This window comes from Terrapene carolina, unplaced genomic scaffold, assembly GCF_002925995.2.
Source record: "Terrapene carolina triunguis isolate 2854851 unplaced genomic scaffold, T_m_triunguis-2.0 Scaffold210, whole genome shotgun sequence".
NCBI lineage: Eukaryota > Metazoa > Chordata > Testudines > Emydidae > Terrapene > Terrapene triunguis.
Window position 1 is genome coordinate 7,997,725 of NW_020664561.1, and position 13,221 is coordinate 8,010,945.

Below are 13,221 nucleotides of genomic sequence, written 5' to 3' on the forward strand. Positions count from 1 at the left end.
CATTTGCGGCCTCTCAGCCACTTGAATTGCAAAGACTCAAAATGTCAGTAAAGCTTCCTTTGGCAAAATATCCCCCAAGTCCGCTCATTACCTGCTGTTTCATCAATTCACAGATTCTAAGGCCAGAAGAAACCACTGTGATCAGCTAGTCTCACCGCCAGTATAATACAGGCCATAGAATTTCCCTGAAATAATTCCTGTTGGAACTACAGCATATTAGAAAAAACATCCAGTGTTTTCGTACCATGCTTAGCTTTAGTATCTTAGCAAATATGGAAACAGTACTGGCATAGCCATCTGCATTACAGTAGTAAAATGGAAAAACCAATAAGGATAACATTTTAAAATGCACTGTGCAGGTTTTTGTTTAGTTGATTGCTTTTAGCTGAAAGCAGGTATCAAATAAGCTTTAATGAATTTTTAGCCTTGCCATTTGAATGAGTGAAAGGGCAACCTGGAGATAGACGTTCGCTAAGTCTGTTTATAAAACTGGAGATAGAAGCCTAGTACAGACTGGGTTTTACCTAAGCAAAAAGGGAACTGCTGATACAACGCTGAGGACTCTCAGCAGGTCACAAATGGATATAGAAATAGGCATAAAGAGTGTAGAACTGGAAGGAGTTGCCCAAATTTGAGATACTGCAAGCTGTGTTAAGCTGGCTGGAATAATGAAGATAGATGGGTGAGTAAGTCACCACCTGCCCCCTGTGGGACATGTTGAGAAGAGGTGTAGGAGCCACTGGCACTTGATGGCTGGGGGGTTACTCCAGAAAGCTTATGCTTTACTGTGAGGATTTTACCTTTGTTTGTGGGCTCTGGGAATTACTCTGAGGACATCCAGGCTTCACCTAGACTTTGGGCCCCATCACTGGACCAACTGGATCCCAGACTGCCTAGGGGATGGGAGACTGAAGATTTCTGTTGGTTTCTTCTCCCTCACCTGTCCCCGCTGCCTGATTCTATGCTCCTCCTCAGCTTCCATCCAACCAACTCTGAGGCTGACTGAACCACATTGGACCATCAAGACAGGCCAAGACACCCTCTCAAGCTCTGCAAGCCAGACATGCCACCACTGAACCTGTCTGGAGCTGCCCTGCCTGCATTGATTCCTGGGACAACCCCAGACAAAAAACCGCATTTCCCCAACCTTTGCTGCCTCACCTTCCCTCCCCCTCCTGTGCCAACCCCTTTGCCTAAAGAGCTGGAATAATCTCTGACCATGTTGACCTGAAACCCAGCAGCAAACCTAGCCTTTCTTTCCTTTCCCCAAAGGGGTAGGCCCTTTAATATCAGCAAAGAATTCTGACCACCTTCCCTCTAAAGGACTCTGATAAACACTCCAGTCAGACTAGTCCCAACGCAGAGCCACTTCCCTGTCAGAGCTCAAACAGCTCAGACTGTATTTTCCCTCTTTGCGTTGAGTGAGTAGTTGAAGGAATTTTGACAGGGCAGTTGCTGTACTAAGGTGCACTCACACCTGACTGCTGAATGGTGGGGCAGGAAACAAAGGTCAAGTTAACATCTTAGCCTTCTGTGCTCACCACTCTTCACCACAACGGAGGGGATGGATGGTACCACCTTAGCTCTCTGCCTAGGAGCAAACTGATCGAGAGATCCCCCAAGCAACCGCCCTGGCATGTATTTGCAAGCCAGAACATTAGAAGGCAGTGACAAGCCAAGAGCTATATGTTAATAACAATAATATCTGGACTTTCTATAGTGCTTTTCATCAGTGCTTTTTCAGAGTCAGTATAATCATCTTCATTATACAGATGGGGAAACTGAGGGACAGAGAAACAACGTGACCTGCCCAAGGTCACCCAGTAAGCCAGTGATAGAGCCAGGAATAAACCTCAGTCCCAATCCAGTGCTCTATCCACTAGGCTACAGTGAATCTTTGCCAAGCCCTAGATGGAACAGCATACAGTTAGGACCAACCATGTTTTACTAGGTGCTAGGCTATTGGGCTGTTTTGACCCTGCTTTCATGGACCCTACAGAGTCAGTCACTTGGCCATGAGCCATTTGGTTCCTCCTTTATGGACCTGCTCCCCTCTGTTTTGCAGAGAAAGGTTGGTTTGCAGCTAAGAGCACAGATCAGGTGCCTATCACTTACGTTTCTAGCTCCCGGGGGATGCTGACCACCCCAAGGTCCTGGCAGGCTTTTTGCAGGATCACAGAGGGCTTTAGCTCCCGCAGCTGAACATAGGTGGTCTTTGTGCTCTTAATGATGTTTGCAGCAGAGACACAAGGCAGCCATGCTTGGCGGCTGGGAGGAGATAGAGACATGACCATAAACACTGGGATGTTGGAGAGCAAGTTGTCCAGAAATTCCCATGATGCAGGATCAATGAAGTGGGCTTCGTCAATGACAAAAATGAGAATGTCTTTGTCCACTACCTAAAAAAGGGCAAAAAATCGCCTGAATAAGGTGTTGCTTCAGTTACGTATATCTTGCCTTCAGGCCAGGGCCAGGGGTGTCATACCCCCACCCCCGTGACCGCTACTCCAACCTATGGGGTGGAAGAGCAGCTGCAGCTCCTTTGTGTTGGTTAGATAGGATACGGGGATCTGCACAGTAGCGTAGCTAGGGGGGTGCAGGGGAAGCAGCCGCTTCCCCTCAGCACATTTTTCAAAAGCGGCGCCTGCCGGGCCGGCGCTGGGCTCCTGCAGGCAAGGGGGGGCAGCATGGCCAGAGGAGCCATTGGGGGGGCGGGCACGGCCGGAGGAGCGAAGGGGCCGGCTCCTCGGCCATTGCGCCCCATGCTCAGCGTGGCCCCAGCAGCATCTCCCAGCAGCGGCTCGCAGCCCATTATACAGTGCAAAGAGAGGCAGGGATGGGAGAGGGGACGAAAAGCCCCAACACGTCTAATGTCCCAAGCGCCTCCCGGAAGCAATCGGGGGACAAATATCAGGAAGTAGCAACAGGCTTCTTCTCCGGGTCCAGTGCTGGGCTGCCAAGCACACCCGCCCGGGCTGAGGGAAGCAGGAAGCTGCCGGAGAGAGGGGGGGATCTGCCCGCCTGGCAGCTGCTGCCCACCCCACTGCTCCGCTCCCTCCCAGCCCCCAGGAGAAGCGAGCAGCGCCCGCCACCACTTCCCCGCGCCCGCGGCCTCCAGCCTGGCCTCAGGGCAGGGTGGCAGCCCGCACCGCCTGGAATTTCCCGCGAGCCTCTCCCCTCCCCTTCTCGCGGCGGCCGCCCGGCGCAGTGTCATGTTTTCCTCCGAGTCCGAGGTCGCTCGGCAGCAGGTGAGTCCCGCCCGGGGGTGCTTGAAACTTTCTCGCCTCTTCTCCCCCCATTCTCCGACTGCACCCTAAAAACTTCCTCGGCCGGGCCGGGCCGCGCCATGCCTAGCCCCCTCCCCCCGGACTGAGCCCCTCCGAGAGGGGGCGCAGCATGGCCACAGCGTGGCCGGAGGAGCCAAGCGGGGGGAGACGCGGCAGGGCTGGAGGAGCCAGCTAAGGGGGGGGGGGCACGGAGCGGCCAGAGGAAGAGCCAAGGGGGCGTGGCCAGAGGAGGAGCCGGGGGGGGCGCCTTTTTTATGTTTGCTCCCCCTGCACTTAGAACCTGGCTACGCCACTGGCTCTGCATACACATGGATCCATGGCCCCTCCCATAGCCTGATCCCCCGACCACCTCTAACGTGACTTTCTGTACTGACTAGGGAGGAGACAAGGTCCAGAGCTTTCCTCCCAGCCAGCTCAACCCACTTCATTCATGCACGTGTAAGAGGGCTGTGTCCCTGCACACCGGGGGCAATGTCACCCAAGATGATTACACTCTTTTGGAAAGGGGGGTTATTTATGTTTTTCCACTCTGGGGGTATAGTCCCTGCATTTTGGGAGGAGATCCAAGCTTTGGGACAAAGCGTGAGCCAGTTTCATGGAGAATCCATCCCATAATCTGAATCTGAGAAGGGCCAGAAAGTGCACTCGGTGATACAGAAAGACATAGTTCCTGCCCTCTAACTTTAGACATCACACAGTGAGTGCAGGTAACAGGAATTAGGATTGAGGAGGGATATAGAGGATAAGGACATAAGGAAAATGACCGGAGTACACCGTATTCCCAGCCTGCTAACCAGCTGCTCATTAGCAGAATCTGCAAGTCCAGTGCAGTCTGGGGAATCATTTCTCTCCGTTTCACAATAAAGAGAGTGGTTCACCTTCTGTAGTATTGTCACAAGAAATAGTTCCATCTCCTCTGTCCTTGTTTCATTATCCATTTTGAGAACCTCGGCAGAGGTGCGAAACTAGTCAGAAAAAAATGAGAACAGTGAGCAGAAGAGGCAGCGTTCCTGTTCATGATATACACATTCATGGGAAAAGCCCTGATTGAAATGTCCAGCCTAGTGAGACACACATGTTCATCTCAGTGTCTATCCTTTCCACACAGGGTTTGCATCATCTAGGGCATGTGTACGTGAATATACCAAGGCCTCTGCTTCTAGATCCTCCGTCTAAGTCCAGCTGAACAATTAAACTACCATCTGACAGCTCTTTGGTGACCTATGTGAAATAAACTGTTGGTCTTAGTCCTGCTCTTGGTAGGAGGGTGCCTACAGCAGAGGAACTATGGGTAAAATCCTGGCCCCACTGAAGTCAATGGCATTGACTTCCCTTGTGATTCCGTTGACTCTGGTTGACTGACAGTGGACAGGCTAAGAACTGGAGGGGCTGTGATAGCTGAACTGCCCTCTCACCCAGAGAGGTGGTCCTTTCAGAGCAGAGGTGGGAAGTTGTGTGTGTACAGCAGGCTCACTCCGCCATTATGGGAATTCTGTGGATAAGGAAAAGGGTTTCGTTCTCCAGGGCTGCTGAGCCTGCACATTTCACCCAGCTTCCATTTTTGAAGCCTCACCCTCCATGATACCTTTTTCCCCTTAGGCCTCTTTCGAAATTTGATGTTTCCATGCTGTGCAGTGACAGGCAGCAAAAGCAAATCTTTGAAGTGTGGAGAACAAGAAATGAACTCCCCCATTTACTTTTATGGCAACCAATGCAGCTACCAGGGCAAATCTTTCCCTCCACATTCAACTTTTCTCCACTCCTGTTCCCCTTGAAAAGTCAAATGCAACTTCTCATTGGAGGGGGTCCTCTTACCATCACTGATTAGTATCCACCCATTCTCTTAACTGCTCTGCAAGTGCCCTAAGCCCCCATCTGAACCCCCAACTCCCCAAGCGCTGCCTTCGAAGTCTTTCCTGGGATGAGTAAGGGCTATTCCTTGCAAACCTCACAAGTCTGTGTGGAATTGCTTCCCTTCCTCCTGTGTAGCTGCAGATGGCCGACATTCTGTGAATATCCTTTAGAATGTATAGGAACAAAGTCCAGGGTGTGTGCACAGACTAGGATTCAGGCTCACCAAACAGGTCAGCCTCATGACCGCAAGAAGGCCAATCCCAGAATAAGAGTGAGGAAGTGGGACAGGTGAAGTGGATGGCATCAGATCGACAGCATCATGCCACTAATTCTTCCATGCAAATCTAGGAGCAAACATTTCTGCAGCCATACCCAGCACCCTGTATATCCCAGTTATAATGACTGTGTTGAATTTCATGAGAATTCACACCTTTGAGCCAGCGTGCAATTTCAGGGTAAGAATAAAAAATGCTGAGATGCCGAATTGGTGTGAAGCAAGGTAAATAACAGAACCCAATTCCACAGACAGGCTTTTCCCCCAGAGAGTGAGGGCTTTCTCCATTACCTGAACACGAAAGATGTTATTCAGGAGGCAATAGTAGGACTCTTCTATCACACCTCGGAGTTTGCCTTGGAGGATGCGCTCTCTTGCAACGTAAGATTTACAGGCATCAATCCCCAGAAACATGGCCATGAGTGTCCGGATGGCAAAAAAATTCTGCTGCACATTTACCTTCGTCAGCTCCATAGCAACAACCCTGCATGGTTAAAATGAAGAGAAATTATAAGGAAGTTCTAATGGGGAGTCAGGAAGAGTGAGCACATTCTGAGAAAGAATTACAGAAACACAAACCTACCACTTACCACATGGACATCTAGACACATAGAAAAAGCTTTCAAATGAAGGAGAAATAATGGAACCAGGGTTCTTCAGCACTTTCTGATCGACCTCCAAGACAACTACAAGACATTTCAGCACCTGATTTTCTTTATGGATAAATGGCTGAGGATCAGCAAAGGATTTGAGCAATGTCTCCTGGTCTCTGTTTCCTCCATGGCTGGTGCAAAGCAACCTAACCCCAGAGCTCAGCCTCTCCATTTTTTGCTTTTGTTTGTGGGACACAAAAGATTAACAGCCTTGAACTGATCTCCAACCACCTTTTCTAACCACACCCCTTTGGGTTACTGTCAGAGTCCAGACTGATCAGTCTGTTTATTGTCTTCTGGAGAACACACCCTTGTCAAAAGCACCTGGCTGCTTTCAGTTCAGTTCCATGCATTCCCCTGGACTCTAAAGTCATCCTGCATTGAAAGACATGCAACCAGACATACCCGTGAGCATCCATCCCATTAGAGCTGCTCTCATTGCCATATCGCATGCATCCAAAAATGCCTTTTCTTAGTGATGGGCCATCTCCCAGCCCTTCACTAATGACATTTTTAAAGTCTGTCCATTTCTCTTGGGGAAAAAAACCCAGCACACTTATGAGCTTTCATCCACAGTTCAAAAGTTGCATTAGCCCACGAAAAGCTGAACAAAACCTTTTGAATTTTGAAATATCAACATTTTTAATGTTGAAATTTGAAAGGTAAAAAGGACTTTTTTTTGTTAATATTGACAATTTTCATGGAAATCTTTCCCCAGCTTTCAACCAAGTATTGAGCTGATCAAAATATTTCAAAATTTGAATTTTCAAATTAAAGGGGGAAAAAATGAGGGGAGACTTAATAAAACAAATTTGCAGAATGCCCCCAATTTATTTTTTAGCAGCTCTCCCACATACACTGTCTTGCTAGACATGTTTCCTCTTTAGCATCTCAGTCGAATAGCACTGAAACATGAATCTGACTTGATCTGGGTCATGACAGCCACAACCAAGGAATCTCTCATAGGATGGATGGGAGAGCCATCTCTTTTTGATGCGTTTTCATGCCCTGCTAGTTTTGAGGTTCCCAGAAATCACACTTCCCATATGTTGCCAGAAAACAGATGGACGGCTATTCCTCCTGATTCATGGGAGGTGGATAGCTCAACAAATCAACTGGACAAAAAGCCACAGTTAATCAAAGAGCAGGTGAAGTTAATCCTTTGAATCATGAAAGGACCCATCCAACCATAAGTGAATCTTTCAGATTGCCTCATTTATTAAATGAAGAATTAGAGCAGTAGGCTGGCATTGATAGGTACGATTGGACCACTGGTTGTTTCATTGCCCCTGTGACTGTGCTGGCTATTCCTGTACGTGAAATAATAGTTGTACTAAAGGAGGAAGTTACTAAAAGCTCCTCTCCCCCATGCAGGGCTCATTTAAGCCATTAGAGGTCAGCTTTCACCCAATTAGACAGGCATTTGGCCATCTCAGTCTGTGCCAGCCTCACAAAGCCTCCATACCATTTGGCATTATTGCAATCTCTGTAGGAATGTTGCAGCTCAAGATCACGATGCAAGGGCAGAGGTGTGTGGGGCATAGGGGGTCAGGTGTATCAAAGTGAAGTTAAAGGCACTTACTTGTGGCCAGCCTCCTGGCCTAAGTAGGCAATTTCAGCAAGTAACTGGCTCTTTCCAAATCCCATAAGGCCTTCATACATTATGACGCGGCCTTCTGTAGACCCCACAAATCCTTTCAATAAAGTGTCATAGATTTCAAGCTCTTTTTCCCGACCTAAGAAACATGGAGTGACTTTAAGAAAGCAAAGACCAATGCACATCCCTTTCTCTCTTTGCTTACCAGTGGCAGCATGTCTCCACCCATATTGGAAATGCATACATAAGTCACTGGTTCATTTCCACCTCTGCTGCAATCCTTATCTATCCCTTTCTCCCCACTCATTTTGATAATTGCAGCTCCCCTCTCTAGCATATTCCCAAACCCGACTGTCCAGATTCCAGCACACTGCTGCTACCCTCCCCACCACACACACAAAGAAGTGTGACCACATTATTCCTATCGTCACACAACCACTTGTTCATTCCAATACCCGGTGTCACTCTTCAGATTTGTATCCAGTCTCCTTTACAGACCCTGAGCTACATTCACTGGAGCTGGCACAGGAAAGTATAATTTACATCTCTCCTTACCAGCCTGCCAACCAGGAGATTCATCAGCTCCTACAGGGCAACAGGATTAAAATTTAGAAATGAGGTAGGGCTCACCTGGTATTTATCTCATAGAGCTAGAAGGGACCTTGAAGGTCATCAAGTCTAGTCCCCTGCCTTCACTCGCAGGACAAAATACTGTCCCCAACAGGTGTTTTGGGGTTTTTTTTGGTTGTTTTTTCCCCAGATCCCTAAATGGCCCCCTCAAGGATTAAACTCACAACCCTGGGTTTAGCAAGCCAATGCTCAAACCACTGAGCTATCCCTCCCCCCATTGGAGGTATTGGGGTGCTGGAATCTGCATTTTGTTTCAACCCCATTTGTCAGTAAAGTGAAAAGATGCTAATCAAAGACACAAAGGGAGTGAATATGAGGGGTAAGAATGTGCATGTATTCCTTCGAGACAAGGTGGTGAGTATGAGGAATATCTTTATTGGATCAACTTTGGCTAGTGGAAGAGACAAGCTTTCAAGTCTCACAGAGCTACTCTTCAGGTCTGGGGAAGGTAACCAGAGCATCACAGCTACACACAGATGGTTAAGCATAAGGGGATCACACATGTTGCATGAGACCACTTAAAATGAAGTGGGCAGTTAACACCTCTGCTGGAAAGTTTGTTTCTTCCACCAACAGGAACTAGTCCAATAAAAGCTATTCTCTCACCCACCTTGTCTCTCTCCTATCCTGGGAGCAACACGGCTACAACAACACTGCAAACATGTATTCCATACTCTTGTCTGACCATGGATAGATCCTGCGGTCCATAGCACCATATAAGACCTGCAGGATCAGGCACCACAATGTCAGTGTAAAGGCCCTGTATCTTTAAGAGCATCCCGAGCACATCTCAGAGCTTTACATTTCTGAATGATCCCAATGGTCAGTCACTTAATATCCTCAAGTAGTGGGTCCCCCTCAGACATTTCCCCCCACATCCATCTCTTCCTTGGGCATCCTCTTCCCAGCAGCAACAACTGCTCCACAGGTTCCTAATGACAAACCAACTGGAGTTCCGAAGAGCTCTGTCCACCTACCCAGTAAGGGGTAATACTCAGACCTCTCCTTGGTGAGATACGCTGTGCCAATCCTTCTGCAAGGAGGAAGAGAAAGGAAAGCTGCAGTTAAAAAGTGAAAATACTCCTGGTCAGACTGAGTGGGGGCGCAGCTGGGCTGCCCACTCTCTCTGAATCCAAGCACTGCTTCCAAGAAGGGTTTCATTATTCTTAGCCTCCTGCACCCAGAAGCTCAAGTTGAGATGGGGTGAAGTTGTGTCATGGGGTTTCCCTTCAGAAGAGCGCTAAAGAAACATCAATAACTAAGGAGCCTAATGAGCCTGGTGTAATGGGAGGGTGTATTAATATCCATCGGTGAGAACTGGAGAGCTAAGAAGGAAATGAGGCACAGGAGCCTATGATTTCTCTGGTAAAGAACAATGCAATGCAATGCCTATTAGCCTGGCTTCCTGAAGCTGCTCAAGGATCTGAAGGTAACAAACAATTCTGTACCGCAAATGGGTGAGAGATGAGAGACAAGTAGGAATAGACAGATTCAATAAAGCTTGCAGAGGAAAAGATAAGGAAAGCAAAAAAAGCAGAATGAGTTAATACTAGGCAAAGGCTGTAAGGGGAATAAGAGTTTCTCTAAACATGTCATGGGAAAAAGAAAGTAAAGCCATGAATAAGTAAGAAGGTGAATGAAATCGATGATTACTCTGAGCTCCTGCGCTCCTTTTTAAAATCTCTCTTTAGCAAGCTATTCATTAACAATGGCCCGACTCCTGCAAATTGCTCCCCACATACGGACTCCCACTGACTTTAATGGGGCTCCCTCCACATAGAAGAACTTGTAGGAATGGAGCCTTGGATTTGGACAATGAGAGCAAGGCAGATATTGTATAAACAGCTGTTGATGAAAGGAGGTATCAGGATATATGAAAAAACAGAACACATGCAAACTTGGTCTCTGAACTCAATACTAGCTAGCTACACCACAATTGCTATGAATTTGGGGGGGGGGGGGTTGTACTGCACCTTTAAATTTCTGACAGCACAGCTGATGCAGCATGTTCCAAAGAAGGGACCCAAACTGTGCTCCCTCATGGAGACTTTACTTTTGTTCTTTCTTAGTTTGTTGTGCCCCTTAATCTGAACTGAAAGTCATTTGGACTGAGTCTAGAGGGCTGTCTAGGTGTATGGAGAAACATTGAATGCTTCTACATTTCCATGGTGCAGTTCCCAGTCTCCTAGTAGCTGGAGCTGATGTGGGAGTGGGAGAGAGATGCAAATGAGACACTATAGTTACCCATTCTCTCAAACATGAGGATTGATTAAAGATATGCCAGTTGAAGGTATTTTTACACTGAGCTATTTGCTGTCCAAGCAGCTGTTTGTCTCTGTGACGGGTTGGATCACAGAAACCCCCTTGGGAGCTGCCACCCGATGTGCAAAGACTACCCCTGCTTCTGTTTTCCCTGCCAGCTCAGGACTCCAGCACCCTGTCTTGCTGAGCCAGACACTCCCGTCTGGCTCCAGACACAGACCCAGGGTCTGAATCACTTGGCCCAAAGCTGCAAGTTTACCTGAAAACAGCTCACAGAAGTGTGCTTGTCTTCAGCACTCAGATGCCCAACTCCCAATGGGGTCTAAACCCAGATAAATCCATTTTACCCTGCATAAAGCTTATGCAGGGCAAACTCATAAATTGTTCGTCCTCTATAACACTGATAGAGAGATATGCACAGTTGTTTGCTCCCCCAGGTATTAATACATACTCTGAGTAAATTACTAAGTAAAAAGTGATTTTATTAAATACAGACAGTAGGATTTAAGTGGTTCCAAGTAGTAACAGACAGAACAAAGTAAGTCACCAAGTAAAATAAAATAAAATGCGCAAATCTATGTCTAATCAAACTAAATACAGATAAGTTCCTCACCAGTTCCAGAATGCTCCCTTTTACAAGCTAATCTCCTTTTAGCCTGGGTCCAGCAATCACTCACAACCCCTGTAGTTACTGTCCTTTGTTTCAGTTTCCTTCAAGTATCCTGCGGGGGGTGGAGAGGCTCCTTCTTTAGCCAGCTGAAGACAAGCACACTTCTGTGAGCTGTTTTCAGGTAAACTTGCAGCTTTGGGACAAGTGATTCAGACCCTGGGTCTGTGTCTGGAGCCAGACGGGAGTGTCTGGCTCAGCAAGACAGGGTGCTGGAGTCCTGAGCTGGCAGGGAAAACAGAAGCAGGGGTAGTCTTTGCACATCGGGTGGCAGCTCCCAAGGGGGTTTCTGTGATCCAACCCATCACAGTCTCCTTGACTAAGTTGCCTTGAGTTGATCTTGTGTGGGGAAGTACAGGACTTTGGAGATGAAATTCCCTAGGCCAGCTGTGAGATAATGCTCTGGATTCAGGCAAGGATGATGCACATTGTGGCTTTGAACAGACAGGACAGCACACACCCCCTTTGTGCTAATCAAAGGAAATTTGCCCTTCCCCCCCCCCCCCCCCACCGTTGTAAAATGGAGGTGTGACTCTTGGAGTCCCTCAGTGCCAACTAGCAGTGGGCCCCCCTACTGTAACTCACATCAGGTCTGACACACTCATTGTCCCAAGTATCAGAGGGGTAGCCGTGTTAGTCTGAATCTGTAAAAAGCAACAGAGGGTCCTGTGGCACCTTTAAGACTAACAGAAAGTCTTAGTTAGTCTTAAAGGTGCCACAGGATCCTCTGTTGCTCATTGTCCCAACACACTGTTGTCATGATATATATCTCAAAGGTGTCATGAAAGATATCGTATGTAAACTGGTGCCATGCTGGTCCCAAAAATCATTGTGTGATGTATGTACAGGTTGGGTACAAAGAGTTATAGATGTGTGCTGGAAATATATTCATGAAAAGTGTTTGAGAAGTAGAGCATAAAATCCAGCCTGCCCTAGGCAAAGGCATGTGTATTTACCTGTCTGACCAGCTGGGCTACCAGCAGAGGACAATGGAAGTATATTTACATATAAGGAAAACAAAGACATCAAGCTAAACAAACGGGGGAGAAGACTCTGGACTTTGAGTAATATAAGGGGAACAAAAAGACCTTTTAGTTCTCTATCACTGCGGGGAGAGTAGAGTACAGCACCTTTTGAGCCTATGAAAGCTGGATTCTCTTGGCCTGAAAGGCAAGAGCTGCTGGAAACATGATGTAAGTGAGAAACTGCTTAGGCAAAGATTGCAACTTGCTAAGATTCAATTTTCGTCATTAGAAAGTGTGTTTTGTTTTGTTTGTGGCCTTGCCTGTCTCTTTTCCCCTTGCTTAGTATCACTTAAACCCAAGGGCTTTGTGAATAACCTTTGTCTTATTTTATTACAAAACCATCTCAGTGCTGTGTATTAAAGTGAAGTGTGAGGCTTAAGCTAACCTAACAGGCTGGTGTGTGCTCTGTTTCTTTGGAGGCAGTGAGCGTAAAGTGAGAGGGACTGGATGCTGCAGGGAGATGTTTCTGGGGAACTTGGCAGCTGGGACTCACTGATTGTTACCGGCAAGACAACATTTAGACTGGCAGAGTCTTGAGGAGTTTGCTGGCAAGGCAGACAGACTGGTGTGTCAGGGACCTGCCACACAGCTTAGCAGCACCAAAGCTCTTGCTCTTGCTAAGGCAGAGTGGTAACAGTGGCTCACAGTTCTGAGTGTTCTGAGCATGACGTCACAGGGGACACTTACGTTATCTCAATGATACCAAGATAATGATAGACCACGCCGGGATTCACAACTCCTTTCATCTCAGTCTGGGGGAGCTCTTCAAAGAAGTAATGAGGCAGCCTGGAGTTGGCGTAGGTCACTGCATCACAGGACACTAACCCCGGATAATACATCATCATCCGGGCAGCGAGATTCACCTTCTGGCCAATGACTGTGTGGTGGAAAGAGCAAGAAAATGGGCACTGAAAAGTTAACTGAGCTCCCGCCCATCCTCCTGTGGACAGCTCCATATGTATCCATGCATAC

At 47.6% G+C, this 13,221-nt stretch overlaps 1 protein-coding gene across 1 annotated transcript in view; it reads right to left on the reverse strand.

Annotated features, from left to right (window-relative positions):
- The window catches only part of LOC113407275 (adenylate cyclase type 10-like), a 74,434-nt gene that overhangs the window by 44,378 nt on the left and 16,835 nt on the right, over positions 1-13,221 (reverse strand). Inside the window, exons 11-16 of the mRNA XM_026655594.1 lie at positions 12,937-13,126; positions 9,273-9,328; positions 7,651-7,804; positions 5,707-5,899; positions 4,166-4,252; positions 2,116-2,399 (exon numbers count right to left, since the gene is read on the reverse strand). Of these exons, the coding sequence (XP_026511379.1) occupies positions 2,116-2,399; positions 4,166-4,252; positions 5,707-5,899; positions 7,651-7,804; positions 9,273-9,328; positions 12,937-13,126 (964 nt within the window). The remainder of the gene's footprint in view (positions 1-2,115; positions 2,400-4,165; positions 4,253-5,706; positions 5,900-7,650; positions 7,805-9,272; positions 9,329-12,936; positions 13,127-13,221) is intronic.